Source organism: Triturus cristatus, chromosome 4_2 (assembly GCF_964204655.1).
Source record: "Triturus cristatus chromosome 4_2, aTriCri1.1, whole genome shotgun sequence".
Lineage (NCBI taxonomy): Eukaryota > Metazoa > Chordata > Amphibia > Caudata > Salamandridae > Triturus > Triturus cristatus.
Window position 1 is genome coordinate 59,510,375 of NC_140586.1, and position 21,713 is coordinate 59,532,087.

Here is a 21,713-nt window from a genome sequence, read left to right on the forward strand (position 1 = left end):
ATCATCCCACAAAGTACTGCATCCATTAAAATCGCCTATTACTATCTTGCTTGCGTCTTAGCGCCAGGACACCCTAGGGTAATCGTGCGCTCTACAAGCTTTAATAACATAACATAACAAGGTGCGTATATGCAGGGAAGTACTGATTTCCTTTTCTCATCCCCACATCTACTTGCCTCAATGATATTGTGGTAGTCGATTTATCAGATGTGATATTGATGTCATACGATATATTGTATGCAATACAATGACCTTGCCCCTCTTCCTTCAATTAATAGAAATGGACAATAAATCAGTAACTCCCATCATAATACTCGTGGGTGGGATTTAGCTCACCTTAAGGCTTTCCACCCACAGCTGGTAGGATTTTGAGTGCCCTGCAATAGAAAGAAAGAAGACAAGTGATGGAGAGTTAAATTAGACCAGACAGATGACAAAAAGGATTGAGAGATGGTGGGGGACATTGGGAGTATGCTGGAAAATCTGCCACATGCCCAGAGGCCCGTCATCCTTGCGCAGATGTTTGTAAATCCCCAAAATGGCTAGGTTGAATTAGCTGATATTTGACTGACGTGCAAGCTGGGGGTCATTTTTGTAATTTACATATTTTTCTGTTAATTAGGGATCAAAGGATTGGGTGATTTTGGCCCCAGATAACTAATAGACCAATCGCAAGTCGATCAACCATTTGACGCTCTTCCTTTTATTTGTGTCTAATAGCCTGACGGTAAAAACACGAGATAGAGCCTACTATGCGTCACCTGCAAAATGATGGGAAATACATTTATGGAACTCATGAACAAACGACCTGAAAGAGATGGATCATTGGCCATCCCTAAGGATATGACTAAAAATAGCAGCCCAATTTAACAGCATTGCTGATTCTTTGTATGTTGGCATGAAACACTTCGGACTATGATATGACATGCCAATTCTCCGGGTAACCTCCAAAACAAGGCACCTAGAGTCGGGGAAATCATATTATTGAAAATAAGGCCTGATTCAAACAGTCACTTTTGACTAAAAGCCTACTTTTAAGTGTAAAATGTCTTCATTCATGCCTGTCAGGAATTCACAAAAATACCAAGGCAGATGCAAATAATCTGATTAAGTCAGATGTCTCTACCTCGAGTGTGGAGAAGTCTGCAGTTCTAAATCTCATGCAAGGGGTGGAAGTGGACAGAACAAGGCGTGGTTAGCCCTGCACATTTGTGAGCATTCACAAACTGAAATCTAGCCCTTTTCTAACCTGAACATGGCCAGGGATTTACTGCAACCATAGGGAAAGGGGTCATATCCTTCTTAGATTTGGGGGGGGGGGGAGAGGAGGGTATAGGGAAAGGCTTTCTGTACAGGAAACAATGTCTTACCCGAGGGGAAATGATGGGCTTCTGTCTGCCTGTGAGTAATCATACACTATGCACAATTGCAATTTGGGGATATGGAAGCCCAGTGAATATGTCGCATGACATCCCCAGTAGAAAGTCTGGAAACCTGTGGTTAGTGCAGCTTTCCGGGTGTACAAATTAAAATGTGTGTGAATTCCAAAAATTAGGAGGTATGCAGAGCTTAAGGTGAAAATGTGTTTTTGTCTGATTATTTACAAACACATTTTCTCCTTATGCACCGCATACACTCTGAGGAAGAGAACTGCTCTGTAAATTGAAAATTGTGATAATCCATAACGCTCTTCTTGGAATGTATGTAGTTTATTGAACTAGAGAGAAACCCCTCACCACAGTCGTGCCAGGCGCAGCTAGCTACCAACTATCAACTCAGAATTTGGAGCCACACTGACACCACAGAACACCACATTCCACAGCTCCATCCTAGCTGGAACTGCCTAAGCACTACGACAACTGTTCTGTTTTCTGTACTAATGATGGTGTGTTCTTATATTTTCAGAAGTGGAGGGTTGGGCCATCCTTTGTGAATCGAATGTATCTTCTATTGAATGTAGTTTCAAAACCTCTGATGCACTGTCATCTCTAAAGGGGGGCTGGTGTGGTCCATGCCCCAGCATGATTGGGCCCCACCATCAGAACTGCTGAATGTGCTGGAACGCGACAGAACAAAAACAAAAGCAGGTCCGTCACCTTGCTGAGCATAATCCTTTGACCAACTACCTTTTGCTGCAAAGTAGTGATTTTTGTTTTTATGTTTGAGACTACATGATTACTTAAAATGTTTAAATCTGACTTTGTATGTATGTGAATATATATCTACGTCTGTATACACACATGCATACAAACTCAGATGTAAACAACTGAAACAAACGTACAGGTATGTGTGGTGATCAAGGTCACTTTGTGACCAAAACACTTTATGACTGTGAGGTGTGGTGAAGAATAAAAAAACATGCATAATAAGTGGAGTTTGTGCCCTTCTCTTCTTTTTGGTCTTACCGAGGAGGAGGAGGAGGAGGAGGAGGAGGAGGAGGAGGAGGAGGGGCGCACATGGTGAATTGTATATATGTGTGTGTATATATATATATATATATATATATTCAGCTCCAAAACTCCACTCAACGAATGAAGGGGACCGCACTCTACAAGGTTCTCGGAAAATTTAGTTTATTGTGTCCGAGATAAACGCCAGGACACGTTTCGGCATTCGCGCCTTTTTCGGCTTTGTTTACACAGTGCAGTTTTTTTGGTACAATTATATCCGTATCACTGTTATCGGTTCCGGTTCACCAGTGATCAACATAAACAAAAGATTTGCGCAAGTAAGTGAATAACAATTAAAGTAAAGAGCGTTAATCTCGCGCAATAGCATAATTATGCCATACAATTATATCCGGATCGATGTTATCGCTTCCGGTTTTTTCACCAGTGATCAACATAAACAGAAGGCTTGCGCAAGTGAATAAGTAACAGTTAAAGTAAGAAACATTGATCTCGCGCAATAGCATGAATATGCAACCTTAAAAATTCACAATGACAATAGCAATAACATTATTGAGGCAGCAATTCAAGACATCAATAAGTTGAATTCTGAATGTAGTGCAACAAAAAATGAATGAATTAATAGGCATCCAGTTAATCAAGTCCTATATGGGCAAACGAAGTACATTCAATAATTATTATCCTGATGCCCCATATAAACGGAACATGGAGAGCGGTAAACACCGAGTCTACATATAAAATGAGGCCCTGTATGGGCAATTTCGGATACGCAGACCTGGTGAATAACGCATTCAGAGCGGAAAGGAAACAAGCATATAGAACTTCAGCATAACAGTGATAATAATTCAATAGGTCCCTAAACAACTGAGTACCTGCAAATTACCCTAAATGACATGCCAATTCTTCGTCAGTATTAAGACCATGGGGAGTAGTGGTTTGAAGATCAATAATAAAACGGGATTCCAATCTTCTTAGTTTAAGTTCCCGATTACCTATCCGGTCACTAATTAGAACATGGTCTAGACAAAAGAATGATAATAAGTTTCTATCACTATTGTGATATTTAGCAAAATGTCTAGCCACGGGATAGGTAGGATCTTGTTTTTCAATAGCTCGGGCATGTTCCAAGATGCGTTTTTTGGTAGGGTGAATCGTGCTACCAATGTATTGCTTCTGGCAAGGACATGTAAGACAATATACGCAAAAGGGAGTGTTACACGTTAAGAATGTATTGATATTTCTTGGTTTTTCCATTCCTGGAACATTGTACGTCAACACCTTTTTGCTATTTCTGCATGCCTTGCATTTGAGACAAGGGAAGAAACCAGTCAAATTGCTGATACGTTGAATGAACAGTGTAGGTTCATAGTGGTTTTGAACCAGTTTATCTTTTAGGGATTTACTCCTTCTAAAGGCTATTTGTGGATAGGCTGGTAAGGAATCGCAATGACTCCGTCTGATTTAAGGATATGCCAATTCCGACAAAGAATCTTTCTCAAAGAATCCGTCTCATTAGAAAAGGTGGTGATAAATCTACAAGTATCTTGTTCTGTCTCATTCCTTGTATGTTGGGTTCCCAATAGAGATTGCCGGGGTATTCTATTAACTTTAGTTAAAGTTTTCATTAACAAATCGGAACAATAACCTCGCAGTTTAAATCTTTCGATTGCAACAGAAGCCTCATACTGAAAGTCAACATCACGGGAGCAATTTCTTTTAAGGCGCAATAGTTCTCCATAAGGAATACTATTTTTTAGTGATTTTTGATGACTGCTGTGTGCTTCCAGTACAGAGTTCCCTGCAGTTTCCTTTCTAAAGAGAGTTGTACAAATTCTCACATCTTTAACAAAAACTTTAAGGTCTAAGAAGGGAACTTGCTGGGTACTGAGTTGTCCACTCAGGTGGAGATTCAAGGTATTGTCATTCAATGCTGCAATATACTTCTCTGCCTCTATTTTAGGGCCCTTCCATAAAATGAACAGATCATCTATATATCTGTACCATAAAATGATACTTTTTGTCCAATGATTGTACAACAAGTTCGCGTAACTGGGGGCGAAGCAGGTGCCCATGGCCGTCCCTTGGATCTGTCGATAGTGTTGTTTATCAAATAGGAAGATATTGTTGTTTAGACAGAACAGAATAAATTCAATGAGCATGGCATTATGTTCAGTGAAATGGAGAGATCTACCTTTAAGAAAATACTGGACCGCATGAATACCATGCTCATGTTTAATACTCGTATAGAGACTTGTGATGTCAAGAACAATCATGAGCATGTCAGATTCCCATGGTATATCCATTATGTTTTTAATAAAGTGTGTAGTATCTTTAATGTACGAAGATAGTGTCTGTACAAATTCTGCCAGGAAAAAGTCAATATATTGAGACATGTGTTCTGTGAGGCACCCTATGGAGGATACGATAGGACGGCCCGGTGGTCTGACTGGATTTTTATGTACTTTAGGTAAGTGATAAAAAGTGGCCGTGACGGGATAAGGACATGTTAAGTACTTAAATTCATTATAATTGAGATATGTCGATCAAACCATTTTTGAATAAGTGTATGATATTCATCAATACTCACAATATACTCTGATTTAGAAATTGGACGATAACATGTCTTATCTGAAAGTAGTCTCAGAGCCTCATCCACATAGAATTTTCTAGTCATCAACACCACATTTCCTCCTTTATCAGAAGGTTTGCAAATTAAATCAGAGTCACTCATTAGTTCTGAAAGGGCAGTCCTTTGTCTAATGGTAAGATTATTTTGTAAGTTCTTAGATGCTGTAAGTCTCAATTTCATAAGATCTTTCTTTACGGATTCTTCAAAGATATCTATAGTATCAAAGGAGGACATTGGTACAAAAGTAGATGGTTGTTGAAAATTCGTTCTCGGGGCACACTGTTCTATGCCGAGGCTTCGAATACAGGAGACGTCATAGGTTACATCGGATGCTGCAGGATCTTGCTGGCTAGATAAAATTCGTAGTGTGTTCAAGTCTTCACCTGTGAGGGCAGTTGATGAGTCTGATAAGTTCGATGGTACAGAAGTAGTGTTAAGTGAGTCGCTAATATTATCTTGTATACCTTTGAGCTTAAAGAATTTTTTCAATGTTAGCTTCCTGGAAAAAAGGTATAAATCAATGCGAGTCTGTGTATATTCACATCTTTTAGCTGGACAAAAAGTCAATCCTTTCTTGAGTACTGATTGTTGGTCTTCCGTTAACTTGTTTGGGGTTAAGTTAACGATAGTTAGGTCATCATTTACTCCTACTTTGTGGACCCCCTCTTGCTGCGAGTTTGCCACGCAATTGCTTGACCTGGATCTTGACTGTGCGCGGCCACCCCATCTTGGTTTCCGGCCGCGTTTCGTTTTCTTGTCGTCTGAAATCTGCTGCGTCCCCCTCTTTGTCGCGAATTCCGCATCAAATGGAACTCTTCTAAAAAAAGACTCTGTACAGAGGAGGGCATGAAAGTATCACCAGCGTCAACTACCTTTTGCTGCAAAGTAGTGATTTTTGTTGTATGTTTGAGACTACATGATTACTTAAAATGTTTAAATCTGACTTTGTATGTATGTGAATGTATATCTACATCTGTATACACACATGCATACAAACTCAGATGTAAACAACTGAAACAAACGTACATGTATGTGTGGTGATCAAGGTCACTTTGTGACCAAAACACGTTATGACTGTGAGGTGTGGTGAAGAATAAAAAAACACGCATAATAAGTGGAGTTTGTGCCCTTCTCTTCTTTTTGGTCTTACCGAGGAGGAGGAGGAGGGGCGCACACAGTGAATTGTATATATGTGTGTATATGTATGTATATATATGTATATATATATATATATATAATTCATCAAGAAATACATCGCACTCCTCATGTCTTCTTCTTTGGATTAAGTTTTATTTAGCACAAATATCACCACAGCCCACCACCAACGTTTCGACCATGAAATGGTCTTGTTCACGGTCTTGTGAATCCGCCTTCTATGTCCACTATTTATAGTTCAGCCATGTTAGCACATTATGAGGCATTATGGGACTTGTAGTGTTTGGTTGCTTAAGAGTGTTTCTTTCATTTCATTTGTAAATGTTTTCATCGGGGATTACTTTCCTGTTATTCCGATTCACCATTTAGTTATTCCATTTCATTATTTTTGTTATTTTAAGTTCATTTTCCAAGGATTTATCACATCACTTTAATTTCTTTGAGTTGGCTCTTTTTCGTGAGGGTTTTTGGATAGGTGGTCTTTCTTCCCTAGTTAGTCTGGAGTTGTTCCTGATGGTTGCCATCTATCCTATCAGGGTAACTGGAGTCGTCTCGCTTTGTTGCTTGTTTAGTTTAGTACTCAGTCGCTCATTTACCTATTGGCCCAGTCATGCGAACTCTTGTGGGCTAAGTGCCCATATCACTTGGTTTCGTTCTTGTGGTAATTTTTTATATTTGTTGTGATTTTTTTCATAGATGAATGTGTAATTCTTTATCCCCGTTCAGACCGAAGGGAAACTTTGTTTTGAATCTTATGATTAAACGGGATTCCAATCTCCTGAGCTTGAGGGTTCGGTTCCCTCCTCTTTTGTTTTTTGGTACAGTCATTATCCCAAAACACTTGATGTTCCGCCAGTTAGTGGTGTGTTTTGTATGTATATGTTTGGATATAGCATAGTTCATGTCCCTGTTCTGAATTGCCCTTAGATGCTCCAGAATTCTCTTTCTTAAGGGACAGATGGTGCTTACGATGTATAGCTGACCGCACTGGCATTCAATCATGTAGACCACATATGAGGTTTCACATGTTATTTTTTCGTTTATAGTAAACGTTTTGCCTCTGGGGTCCTTGATTTCCTTCATATTTTTGCCAAACTTACAAGCTTTGCATTTGTTGCAATGAATGAAGCCAGTTTGTTGTTTCTTTAACCAGTTCGTAGGTTACTGGCTGGTGAAATGACTCTTCACTAGTCTGTCTTTTAGCGAGGGTACCTTGCGGTAGGTTACCATCGGTCTTGTTCCTATTTTTCTCCCAATGTTTGGATCTTTCTGTAGGGCACTCCAAAATGTCTTTAAGATATTTACAATCTAGTGACTCTCCTTGCTGAATGTCATAATCATTCTGATTTTCTCATCTTGTTTGATTGTTCCTTCATGTTGGTCTTTGTTAACTACTGTTGATGCCCGGGACATATTTCTTGCTCTTTTTCGTCCCTGTTTAACATCTTTGTATTTATATTGCCTTTTGATGAATCTTTGTTCTGTTTCTTGAAAAGTGAACAAGACCATTTCTTGGTCGAAACGTAGGTGGTGGGCTATTGTGATATTTGTGCTAAGCAAAACTTAATCCAAAGAAGAAGACTTGAGGAGTGCGATGTATTCCTTGATGAATAGTCATTTACGAGGTTAAGTCCGACCTTGACATCTGCACCGGCTGTGTAACAGAGCGTGCTGAAATTTGGGACGGTGGGTAACAAAAAAAAAAAATATATATATATATATATTTATATATATATATATATTCACTGAAAAAAACATAGATTTTCATGCACGTTATAGTTAGGAATTGGCATTTAAAAAACCTTAGAAATTCACTGAAAAAACCATAGGTTTCAGGGGTGTTATAGTTAGCTGGACATTTCCCTCGTACAAAACCCTAGAAATTTGCATGATTGACTAGGTGTGTGAGTATGTCTATGGATGATTGGCGGTGTCTGAGTGTCTATATAGGTGTATAAATGCATATGATAGTCCTGTACTGAGTGACTGTAAGTATGAGTGACTCTACAGGTGAGTGAGTGGAGGTGTGTGTAGACCTAAGAGTCAATGAGTATGTATGTAGTTATTGGTACTGGAGTATCTATGGTTTTGAGAATGGCCGTCTGAAATTTTGAGTCGGTGTATCAAAGGTTATTATTAGGGTGTGAGAAGATGCACTAATTTATTACATGGATGATGTCATCAGTGATGTCATTTGAGATGTCATTAGTGATGTCATCAGTGATGTCACTGACCATGTCATGAGTGATGTAATATGTGACGTCATCAGCAGTGCATTGCGGGGGCGCGCAAGTTAGTTAGCTGAACTAACTATAACGGGGGAATTTCTAGGGTTTTGTACGAGGGAAATGTCCAGCTAACTATAACACCCCTGAAACCTATGGTTTTTTCAGTGAATTTCTAAGGTTTTTTTAAATGCTAATTCCTAACTATAACGTGCATGAAACCTATGGTTTTTTCAGTGAATTTCAAAGGTTTTTTAAATGCTAATTCCTATCTCTAAAGCTATGATGTTTAATTATTTTCATTGGATTTCTAAATTTTTCAAATTCAGTGTGTCAATTCCTTTAATTATGTTTTTTTTAAATACTTTTTATCACCTTTTTGTAACTTATTTTTTCAATTAATTCGTTTAAAAATTTAAAAAATGTTTGTTTTTATTGGTTTTTTAAAAAAACTGTTAATGTTTTAAAATCTAGTTTTATATTTTTGAAAATATTTTTTTAACTATATTTTCAAAACTTTATTTTTTATTTTTTTTTTCCATTTTTTTGGGATCCGCGCACCCAACGCGCTAGGAACCGCGCACCCTGCGTGCATTTCGACGTTCAAAAAAAAAAAAAAAAAAAAAAGGGGGGCCCCAGGGGGTCCTTCTGGGACCCCCTAAGCAACACTAGAGGGTCAGAGTATTTCTACCCTGCCCCCTTTACATCTTTCACACACTTATTTACCTTACTTAATCAGCCTCGCTTCTACCGAGGCACAAAATGGCTGCCAACAGTTCCTGGTTTCGAATGTAGACAGACACTTGACAGCCAATTAGCATTCAGCGCGTGATCGGGAGGGTGCGCGCTTGGTTTGGGGAGGGTGCGCTTAGGGTGCGCGGATCCTCTGAGGCCATAGATATCTATCTATTTTACTCTAATTTTCTCAGGAACTACTGAACGGATTTACACCATTTATGCAAAAGGCATGAGTCTGAACTGAGGACTACCTCTTTGCCAAATTTGGTGTAATTCCGTTCAGCAGTTCGGGCTGTAGCTGCGTCAACAGGTCCTATGGGAAATTGCATGGGGAAAGCGTGTTTTGGAACCCCCGATTTTTCTCAGCCCCCGCTTGACGAATCACCACGAAACTTTCAGGATAGGAGCGGAACAGAGCTGGCTAAAAGTTTGGAAAATTTCACGAAGATTCGTCAACCGGCGCCAGACTTATTGGGAATAGAATGTTGCGGATTTCCTATGGAAAATAGGTCCTAACTAGAACTACCCACTGGCGACCGCCAGTAGGTAATATATATATATATATATGTATATACACACATAAACACACTTTACAAATGACCTTTGTAGGTGACCCCACTATTTATATCGGTGGCCAAATGTGTGCCCCCAAAATTATTTTCTGGATACGCCACTGCTTTGATGAAAAGTGCTTGACCAGGCCCATTCTAAGTTGTGGTCCATAGGTGCAAATGATGTTGGTTAAATTGCAACACTTGGACTAATCAAGATTAAACAGAGTTCTTGGAAGAAGCTACCTTGCATCCCACAATACCTTCTCCTTCTTGAAGCTGAAAATGCAATTTGACCAGTAATTTCCAGCCTCATCAAACATTAAAATCTATGTTTGCTGTTAGCCACTGTGAAACGCCTATTCTCATTATAAAAAAGGCAGAGCAAGACCATTGCATGCCGTTTGTACAAAACTTTTGTGCTATCAATAGTGTGGTGATTCTCAATTTCCATATCATACTTAACATCACCACCATCCCAGTCATAGCGCCGTGGTTAAGTGGCCTAAGATTTTGGGCTAGCATTGAGTAAGGATTCATGACATCCACAGGGAGAAAGCCCCTCCTAAAAATAAGCATATGGGAAAAATGTGCAGAATGCCCTTCTGATACTTACCAGAATCATTGCCGTTAAATGTACGGCCCACTAGCCTGTCCTAGATAAAGTGGCGCAAAAGAATTCCCTCACAAATCTGGCCATGTCTGAACTGGGGTGGCAGAGTGGGCTAAAGAACGGTGATGGATTAAACCCAGATCAGTTGACTGGGGGTGAGTGCTTGCAGTGTTCAACACTCCGTCCATCGTTTACTTTGGTTTTTGCTTTGTTCGCCATAAGTTGGCAGGGTATGCTCAGACGTGAGTCCCTTGCTCACTTTGCCACTGGATTCAAGCAAGCCTGGCTGAAGACGGCTGAAATGCCAGAAACCGGTCCTAGGAAGCTTGTTTCCGGTCCAGGGAAGACATGGCTTGGCAGTTCGGGCTGGACTGTTCCCATGAGGCACAGGGTCAGACTGATTTGCATATGGCCATGTCTGAACTGGGGTGGCAGAGTGGGCTAAAGAACGGTGATGGATTAAACCCAGATCAGTTGACTGGGGGTGAGTGCTTGCAATGTTCAACACTCCGTCCATCATTTACTTTGGTTTTTGCTTTGTTCGCCATAAGTTGGCAGGGTATGCTCAGACATGAGTCCCTCCATCACTTTGCCACTGGATTCAAGCAAGCCTGGCTGAAGACGGCTGTAATGCCAGAAACCAGTCCTAGGAAGCTTGTTTCCGGTCCAGGGAAGACATGGCTTGGCAGTTCGGGCTGGACTGTTCCCATGAGGCACAGGGTCAGACTGATTTGCATATGGCCATGTCTGAACTGGGGTGGCAGAGTGGGCTAAAAAACGGTGATGGATTAAACCCAGACCAGTTGACCGGGGGTGAGTGCTTGCAATGTTCAACACTCCATCCATCATTTACTTTGGTTTTAGCTTCCCTCACAAATCACCTCACTCTGAGTCTACCATGCATCTTTTAAGGTGTGATGTTTTCCCTGGATCTATTGTTAAAGACTTGGCTCTATTACAAGAAGAAGCACCCGATGCTAAGAAACAAAATTGGAATAAGGTGTATCATAAAAGGGACATAGAAGGTTGTTGAGAGATGACCGAGGTAAAGCGATAGCCTCAGAATTTCTGCTCTCCAACCTCACCAGACTGTCATTGTGTAGCCCTTCTTAGGAAGGATGGTTTGATATGGTCTCCTGCTACCCATTAGTTTGCACCTTTCTTCTCCTTCATTATGCAGAATTACTGTCATACATGTGTTCCATGTCAAGCCCACAGTGTTGGGAAAGGGGTTAAGAATGCACCCAGTGATCACCCACATCCATGCATACCCTTTGTCTATCTCTAGTTGGACTTTATTCAAATGCCCAGATACGAATCTTACTCACATATGCTGGTGATTGTTAGTATGTTCTCAGTTTTTAGGAGACCTCAATCCCCGTTTCGGAGTTCTTTTGTGGCTATCCAGTAACCGGGGCCTACACTTCCTTTCCTTTGTACTTCAGGGGGTCTGCAAAGACTTAGGAATAAGCCAACACTTTGCATACCATCCCGAACCTGTAGGCAAAGTAGAACTCAACAAAGTTACCTCAAAAACAAATTAGTGAAATTATGTCCTGAGACTCACCTCAAGTGCTCTGACACTTTACCATTACAGTTTTGGTCAATCCATGCTATTCCTCCCCAGAAAATAAGATTACCCCATTTGAAAAATCATGGGCTGACCAATGACACTGCCCTCCAACCCGCCGGTCTCGTCATCAGCTCCGATCTTACTGCTAAATGACAATGTGATCTTGCAGTACTGCAAGCAGTTGATTCATTGTCTCTGCAGTTTATGTTCTCAGGTCTGAACTGTCCTACCAGAGTACCCATCCGATCCTTGCCACAACTTGGAGCCAGACATCTGGGTGTACATAAAGGTGGATCAATGGAAGACTTCTCTGCAGCCAGGGTGGAAGAACCCCTACCAAGACCTGCTGCTTACCAGCACTGCCATCAAGTGTTGTGGGCTGCCCATTATGATCCACTAATCACACTTCAAGCGTGCACCTACCCTGCTGGACAATGCACATGGTGCTCCAGCAACTGCTCCTGTTTCTAGGCCTGATCTTAGACCTGGCACTTTGAGAGCAATGTCTTCTTGGCTACTGTTGAGGGAGTTCCATGGGATGTCTCTCATAGTTTTGGGTGTTACTGCCTCCATCTGAGGTGAACCACCATCTTTCTGACATCAGATCCTACTGTGGTTCTGGCTGGTTCTCTTTGCTGCCCTTCTTGTTATCTGACTCCTTTTGGGGTACATTATAGAAACTGATGGGGTGCCAGTGTAAAGCCAAACTGCACCATGCCTGTCCTCGAGAAGAGCCACTGGTCTGTGTGTCAGACCAACTCCTAATTGGTGTTGCTAGAAAAAAAATGACCGGACAGTTTGGCTACATTACCCCTTTTGAATCTCACTATCCTATTGGCCAGTTGTTTTATAAGTGTTTTTCTGAGAAGAATACGCCTATTTCAGTGGTGGCAAGTACGCTTAGCCCTGATTACCCCAAAACTGGACTGTGGTTTGTTACCCTGAATATATGGTCACTGCCCTAAGATGGTCTGCTGAACACCACCTCAATGGCAACGAAGGCATTGTGAAGTGTCCCAGACAAATCAATTCTTCTCCATTATGTTCTCTTTGTATGGTGTGGGGGCAGGCTATCTGTGAGATGAGACAGAATGCTTATATATATATATATGGGGAAATTGCCATTACCACAGTTACGTCTTCAGGTCTGATAAACGATCAACTAGATTTGCAAAATACTTTGATTTTGCAATACAGAATGGCCCTATACAACATCCTTTTTTATGTATATGGTTTTATTAACATTTCAACATTATTCAATATCACTTCAAAAACAACTTCACAAGACCTGAATATCAGATCGTACAGTATTTGAAACTTCAAATATCTTTAGGTCCAAGCAAGGCATAACATAAAATTGTACAAGGCAGGAAATTATATCAAAACCCCACCATCCCGTGCCCCACTCTTTACATATTCCAGTGACCTAAGGGTAGAAGCCATACAAGGAACTGTAGTAGACGCCGTCCTTGCTGCCAAGGGAGGAGCTTGTGCTAATCTTGGCTCTAAATGTTGCTCTTTTATCCTTAACACTCTTCTTAGCTTCCGGAGCACAGCGTTAAAGGAGTTCCACACTACTCAGGAAGAGTTGAGTTTGAACACAGGACAGTTATTTTTCTTGCAGAAATACTGATCATGCTAACCCTTTACATTCAAGGTGCTTTCAAGCATTTTCTCATGGGAACAAGCAGCACCAGTTTTAGCTCCCGTTATATGCAATTTCACCCTTAACCGTGTGACTTGTTCTTTGCCCATGTGAGGGAAATGTTTAAAAGTATTGTGATTCTTCTAGACATATTTGTGTTGGTATCTTACTAACTCCTTTCCTTTTTGTTATTAAACATGTTCCAGGCTTTGAGTAGGCTGAAGGAGTGATTTTTTGTATAATTAACAAGGGCAGTTGTCCAGCAACTCCATCCTTCATTCCAGAGAGACAAGAATGTACACAAATACAGCTGGCATGATGGAGTACAGTTTATTGCCTATTTCCCATTTAGATCTAGAATATAGGCCGGAAGCAGAGGAGGCTTCATGGGAGGTGCAAATTCCCCTATGAGGATATTCTTGTTAGGATTATCTATTTTTACTTTCTAAAGTAAGAAGGGGAGTTGGTGTACTTCTGGGGGAAATTGATGGAAATTACAAAGATTCGTGGGTCCTATAGACTGTTTGCAGTTTCTTTATACTGTTCTATGGTTTCCATGTGCAAATCCTTGAGATTTTTTTAAGTCAGAAACAGCTCTCGTAAATACAGAGGTTGCAGAGAGAGACAGGAAGGGTGTCATTCTCTGATCAACATTCCACCTCAGGGGTCTCAAAGAGCACAGACCTATTATAAATTTAAGGAAGTTTAATGAGTAGTTTCTTTATCACCACTTCAAGATGTGGTCAATTAATCTGTGTATGTTTTACAGGAGATTGGATAGCCAGATTAGACCTAAAAGAAATCTACCTGATGACTCCCATTTTCGCTCCCCACAGGAGGTTTGTTTAGTTTAGTTAGAGGGGACTGCTGTATGAATTTGGAGCTCTGTCTTTTGAACCGTGGCCCCATGGTGCTTCACCAAGCTACTGTGTCCTGTGGTAGAACACCTAAGAGTTACGGGCATCAGACTGATTCTTTGCTTGGATGACATTCACTGACTTGTTACCAGAATCAGGAGATGACGGTACATGAACGAGTGTGCTGACATTAATTGCGTGATTCACAAAACTGTTTATGGTTGATGTCTAACTTGCAACCACAACAAGCATTGGCATAGCCAATAGGTCTCACCTTTGGGACCTTATAAGTGTTTAGCCATGCAACAGTTGCATAACTAAATACTTATAAGGTCCCAAAAGCGAGACCTATTGGCTATGCCAAGCGGCCGTGAAAGTGAAAGTGATCGCGATCAAACATCACAGCGGCCACAAAAGTGAAAGTAATCGCGGTCAAGCGCGGCGCGCGAGCCCGCGCACATGCACTGTAGCTCTAGGCTGGCCTGGTAGCACTTTTTGGAGCCCTCTCAATAAGTCTCGCCAGACCAGCGCATGCGCTGGGTCAGGCGAGACCTAAAAAGTGGAATTCCCAGCAGCAATTCTAGTTGTAATTTCCCCACAAATTGTAATCAGCCACCAAGAAAGCACACTTTTCCACAGTAGTAAATCTGGAAAGCTGACGTCCCTGCGATGGTGGCCAGCTTTGTGAAAACTTTCACAAACTTTTAGAAAGATTTTTCCAACCCACGCTGTAAAAGGTTGAAGTTAAACATGGAATAAGAAAGTCCCTCAAAACAACCCCTTACTTTCAGGAGGAGCAGGACACGGCTTTTGTCTGAAGGAGAAAAAGTCACATTTCCAAATGCACGCTCATGCCATACTTACACATTATCTGTTCTGAATCCAGCCCTAAATGTGGGTAGTTGATTATAAGGTGTGTGCAGAACCCAGCTGCTTCTGGGAACCACACACAGCGTTGCAGTCTCACCCACACCAAACCCAGCATGAATGAAATCACCTCACCTGAGCCAAGTCCACAGCTGTCTATTTCCTGTTCAAATGCGTCCGAAAACCCAGCCCCGCTGTTTAGCTTCAGTAGGCGTCCATCGATGAACTGGGGGAAGGTTCAGAGAGAGACCTGGTTAATGCGTGGTGTGGGGAGGAGGAGAAATATGAGAAAGCAGCTGGGTGGGAGAGGGCAGACAGCAAGGGGCAGACGCCCCCACCTACCTCCTTGAAGAGCTGCAGGTGCACCGCGTTTTGCAGGAACTGCTTCATGGGGTTGGACTTGTGGTCTAGGAACGACTCTTCACAGAAGGTGATGGGCTCGCCCTGTGGAGGGGCAGAACGAAAGTGGGGGTTATTGTGACATTCTCTGCCTATGAAGTCTCAAGCTCAATTCTAAGTATGACACTTACACTGTTATCTATGGTTCGCCCATGTAGGCCCTCATTAAGAGTGAACTCTTAATACCGATTTGGGCAGAAACTGGAGTTCCCGCCTAATTCGGTATCACGTGTCCTGTTGTATTATCGCATGGATTAATACAGCAGTGGTTTCTGGGGGACAAATCCTCCAGGGCAAACCTGGTGTTAATTGTCACAAGAAAAATACCCCAAATTACAGATTGATATTGTATTGTAAAGCACTGTAGCAGTATTTGTATATTGCGTTTCATACACCTGACGAGAAAACGAAGTGCATCTGTAGCGCGGTGCACCATGGGAGTGCTATGGTGGAAGCATGTGTGTCGTCATGTGGCCTAGGAAAGGGCTTTGATGTTGTGAGTGAGGAACAGAGTCGAGCTCTTATCATGTTTTTGCCCTACCCCTGCCTATGTGTCATTTTGGAGTGAAAAGGAGTCAGGGACAGGACACTTAAGCTTAAGATGCTGGCAGATGGATAGATTGAAAGGGTGAGAGTGAAGTGTGGCCTACATGGGAAGTGTTCTGGTGTTGTGTGCGGCAGAGACTGCTGGAACAATGCCACAAAGATATCTAGCCTGTGCATGTGGGTAGAATAACAAGCATTTGCAATGCAATAGGTTTCACATTTACAAGAGTTGGATCTATTGGCATTTACAATGCCAGTAGCTTAAACTCTCGCAAATGCGAGACCTATTGCATTGCAAATACTTTTTGTGTCAAAGCGCCCTATGCTGCGCTTTCACGTTAATGGGGGTGTGCCCTTTTCTTTGGACAAGCCGCGTCTAAAGAAAGGGGCATGGGGGCTTTGACAAAAAAATAGCATTTGTTTGTCAAGTTGCCAATCAAATGCTTTTTTTGTGAAAGCGCCCTATGCCGCGCTTTCACTTTAAAAGTGGCCGCGCACCGCTCTTTAGATGCGGCTTGTCTAAAGAAAGAGGCGCAGCCTCAATTCATGTGAATGCCCCACATGGGTGCTAGTAAAAAATAAATAAAAATGTAATTAATAAGCGCGGCAGCTATACTTAAAGCGGACCACGCTGCTAAAATAAAGAAAGAAAGAAATGTGACCGCTATAGTTAAAGCGGACCGCCATTAGTAAAATTAAATAAAATTGGGTGGCGTGCTGCGACCTGTGGGGGGGATAGGGGCAAACAATTAAACAAAATAGTGCTCATTGCCAAGATAAAGCAGGCTGTGTAACAAGACAAGTTAAGAGGTCCAATTGTTATGGGAGGTAACAACTGCAGACAAGGCGATACCATGGAGGGACTAAAAAGCCTATTCAGGAACGATTTTGCAAGGACTGTAACAGCAGCCAATTGAAAAGATGGGCTGGACATGGGCGGAGCTTCAAGTCCCTACCTAAATACAGCATGCCTCGCAGAGCAACGCATGTGCTGCCCAGGCTCAACCTAAATATATTAGAAGACACTGTTGAGAATGCATGTGCATACATATCCATTTTGAATGGCTCTGTATCGTAGTACAGTGTAAAACAGCCAAAGTATGTGATTTCAGGAGTCCGCTCAGGAGCGTTTGGGGAGCCACCCATAGGAATCTGCATCATACAATCATTCATGCTACATGGGCTGAAAAGTATACACTGCATCATCGGAGAATAGGAGTGGACGCAAGTGTGCATTTTGCACTATGAAAATCGCACTAAATGCTGGTAGTATATTTGGGGAAAACCCTACCCGAAGAGCACATTTAGTGAGCGCGAGCGGCGCTTGCTTTTTGTGTTCTGTTGCATTTACAGCTATTTCATAGCATAAAATGCATCCTCGAATCCATTCTGGATGTGACAGGGCATTTTGCACCAAGAAATAGTGCTAAAACGAAATTACTCTTCTCGTGTAATTCAAGCGTAATCTCATAGAATCTTTAGGTAATTCAGCATGATTACGCTACATGGAATTACACAAATTATGCCCACTCCTAATCAGAGTGCAGGATTTGGGGAGGGCAGAAGGGGGTTGGACGCATCTTCTTGTCTGAATATTTCCAGTGAGCAAACAGATCAAAGTAGGCTCGCCACATGTTATTTCAAAATGCACTTAAGAAATGGGAGGGAAGGCATAAGGGTGTAGTGGCTAGTCTAATGGTCCACTAGAAGCCATTAGGAGCCACTGTGCATTGTGGCTCTGGTAGCAATAAACAACGAGGGGAAAAGTAGGGGTGAAGTCCTCTGACCACAGGCTGGTGAAACTATGAAGGGTTCTGTGGGACCTGTGAGATCACTGATTATCTTCAGAGCACCTGCACATAGCCTGGATTGCCCAATATAAAGTAAAGCATTATTTTGACAACAATTTCATATTTTAAAGTGTGCCTCTTTCAAAGGGAGAAGGCAAAGTTGAAAATCAGTGAGAAAAATAATGAGATGGAAAATAATTTGCGAGTAGAGCTGGAAAAAACTATAGCGAAAGAGGCAAAGGGAACAGGGAGAGGAAGAAGAGAGAAGGAAGAAAAAACCAGAGGATATATTTTTTTACTGGTAACTAATAACATACTTCTAGCAGGTTACTTCATAGAGAGATAAAGAGAATAGGATGACAGATAAATACGAAATCGAGAGAGTGGGGTTATAAAGTAGACAAACAGGGGATGCAGGATACAGTAGGATTGAAATGGAGGGGTAAACACAATGCTTAATTTGTAAAACAATAAATGCCAGGGCCCTCGTTAAGAGGCCACTGCAGCTTGCACCACCCATTGCCAGAGCTGCTATTGGTAGTACCAACAGAACTACTAATTATTACACTTCTACAAGAATGACAATTAAGACTAATCCATGCCACCCAAAGCTATATGAATGACTTGGGCAGCAGCTATTAGTCATTTTTTTATCGTATTACAAAGCAAATGTTGTTGTACTCATGTCAAAATTAGACAAACAGTGCCACCATGTGGTAGACTTTCATAAGGGCCAGTGCTGACAATTAAGTGACGGTGCCGAGCACCGGAAACCACTGGCTCAAATTAAGCAGAGGGTAAACAGGAATGAGACCTCATGTGTAGAGGTGTAGAGAGAGTTTTACTAATGCTGGAGTCTGGCTTCCTAATATTCCCAGGGATATATGGGGTATAATCTAATGTGATTCAGAGTTGGAGGCCATTAAGCAAAGGCGATGCCCTATCAGACCTGGAAATAGTGAGCCTGCCAGAACAATAACACTCAAAGAGAGAACACAGGGGTGAAAGACATGCAAGAAGAGTGAGATTGAGAGGCGGAAAGTGGAAGGTGGTGAAAGATAGAGGCGTGAGGTAGAATAACAATGAGTCATCCATGGTATTTGGCTACAGTGGCATTTGAAAGCATCTATTGCTGGCTAATAGGAATACCTTTGGAGATGTGCCCTTAATTATGCATTTACAAACTAAACACTGAAGACCTCATTACAAGTTGAGGTATTTCACACAGTGTGCTAACTTTGGGCAAGTATATATGATCCTCTCCTGGAATAATTAGGCTAATACCTCTGGGCCTGATAATTCCTGGCCTGGAGATACCAGGCCTGTACCATTTGTTGCAAGGCGGGCAGCAGCATTGCCTGGCCCACGGCCATACCCAGTCTATGCTAACTTCGGAAAGGCACTTGCGTGCCCTGCACTTCTGCCCCTCCCACCGTCACTTTCTGCTTGCTCAGAGCAGTACCAAAATGTGTTTTTTCACCGCAAATAGAAAAAAAAACTTGTAATGTGCGTATTTTGGTGCTGATATGCTGGCTCCCTAATATCTCAGCTCCAAAGTGAGGCTAGCTAATAATAAAGGCCCAAGTGTCATAAACACTGTAGAACTGCTCGCACGCAGAGCTGGTGTAGTGCAAATTTCTATTTGTCTAATGAAAGAGGTATGTGGAGCAGTCGGAAGTTTACCAGGGCCGGCTTTAGCACTAGTGGCACCCTGTGCCACAATTTTGGTTGGCACCCCTCCCCAAATGACCACCTCCGCTACGGATTCCCTCACTACCACCATTTGACAGTGGCCCACAAGTCTCCATAACCACTGTCTCTTAGATTTATTTAGTTTTATAGCGCCACTCATAAAAGTTTAAGATGTCAGCATACACTTTACATCACACACACATTGCACAGAGACAGTCAATCATCGGTGTGTAAATCAGTGTATAGGAAATATTACATAAGACAGAGGCCTAAAGAGTAAGAGTCACATTTCATCCATACTGGTAGGCAGTAGAGTTTAAGAGTGATTGGACTGAAAAAAACACAAATTCAGAATTTAAGATGTAACACCATTATTAGGGGGTTTCTTTAATAATAAGAATTGATTTCTACCCAAATGAACCCCTTTTGCAATATTAGGACAATGAAAGACTGGGCAAAAAATATATAGCTCTAATATTTCCTTGCTGTTTGTATGAAGCTCTTTGGTGGCAGTTAATAGCTCACTAGTAGGATTTTAACTTATAAACCGAAAATAACAAAAGGATCTCTGACAAAAGCGGTAACCCATTAATTTATTTATATTATATGCACTTTGTGATGTGAATGGGACACATTCTTTGCAGCAGGCATATAAACCCTCTGCGCTATGAAGGAGTCGAATCTCTCACTAGACACAGCTCTGGTCTCTCCAGGAAGAACGTTAATCACTGGAGTTGTCATTTTTATTGATGCTGGAAAACTGCTTATTATGTACGCGGCATCAGCTGCTTTTAAAAAGATGAACATGACGCCCCCACCCCAAATCAGCGCCCGGTGCGGTGGCACCGATCGCACCGTCCTAGAGCCGGCCCTGAGTTTACATTCGGGTAAGTGTAGTCCGCCCTGAGTAGCTCCGGCATGATTCATGCAGCGTTCCAACGTGGCGGCGAGCGCGTGCTCCACGCTCAGCGTCGGTCTGACGTATGGTATTCGTAGCTTGATAAATAAGGTGGAACGCATCCGAGGAGGACTTTGCCAATCCTTACAGTTATCTGTCCTCCCCATTTACTTCTGAAGTAGACATTAGGCTCCTTTCAGAGGAACAGGGGAAGAACGTGTAGAGACAGGGAGAAGCGAAAGCTAAGCCGATGGCTCAGGAGGGAAAAGGGTCGTAACTTCGGCCGCTGCGGTGCGTGGGGTGGGTGGGCGCAACCCTCCAGGTGGCCTCAACCCTCCAGGTGGCCTCCTTATTCACCCAAACACCAATGAATGTCTCTAAGATACAGTGACCGCGGGCCGCTAATCACATTCGTTGGGTGGTGGGGGAGGGGGCACATTATGTGTTACGCCACTGAGGAGACAAAGGAACAGGAGAGGGGATGTAAAGAGACATGCAGAGTCCATGCCAAAGGCGGAGAGGGCGAGAATGGATACGGACTGCGCTTTAAATAGGCAGATACTCTCAGTACCGGGATTTCTTTCATTTGAGGGGTGAGGGGTATGATGATACTTTTAATGGGAGAGTACTGGCGCGTTCCAGCAGCAAACAAATACTCTGCGATAGTGAATACCTATACCTCTATATTTCCATTTCAAGCACTGAGTAAGAGGGAGGATGAACAGAGATACAGATAGTGTAGAGTGGGAACCGATAAGAGACAGAGGAGTGGGTGTGAGCGGTGGAGGTGGATGTGAGAGTCTGCAGGCGGAGGTCAGAGAGGGTATGGGAGGGAGAGGGACAGGTGGAGAGTCCTTGGTAAAGTGCAAAGGAGAGGGATTGATGGACGGGGTAGTGTGTATGGATTGAAAGGGGAACAACAGGACACAGAGGGTAATAAAGAAAGCTTAAGGATTGTGGGGCTTGAAAGAGAGTGAGTGAGAGAGATGGTACTGAGTAGAGGACAACGTGTCACAGGGGGAGGAAAGCAGAGTGTGTGAGAAGGTGGCACCAACCCAGCCTCGAATTGGCAAGGCGGGCCATCGGGCATTGGCATATGGGCCTCTGGCTGAGGCCAGTTGGTGGGC

At 42.3% G+C, this 21,713-nt stretch overlaps 1 protein-coding gene across 5 annotated transcripts in view; it reads right to left on the reverse strand.

Moving 5' to 3' along the window:
- DENND1C (DENN domain containing 1C) overlaps window positions 1-21,713 on the reverse strand; it is a 233,203-nt gene that overhangs the window by 68,639 nt on the left and 142,851 nt on the right. For all 5 annotated transcript variants that reach the window (XM_085600510.1, XM_085600509.1, XM_085600511.1 and 2 more), the window contains 3 exons: window positions 15,604-15,705; window positions 15,397-15,487; window positions 337-377 (listed from right to left, as the gene is read on the reverse strand). In XM_085600510.1, coding sequence (XP_085456636.1) covers window positions 337-377; window positions 15,397-15,487; window positions 15,604-15,705 — 234 coding nt within the window. The remainder of the gene's footprint in view (window positions 1-336; window positions 378-15,396; window positions 15,488-15,603; window positions 15,706-21,713) is intronic.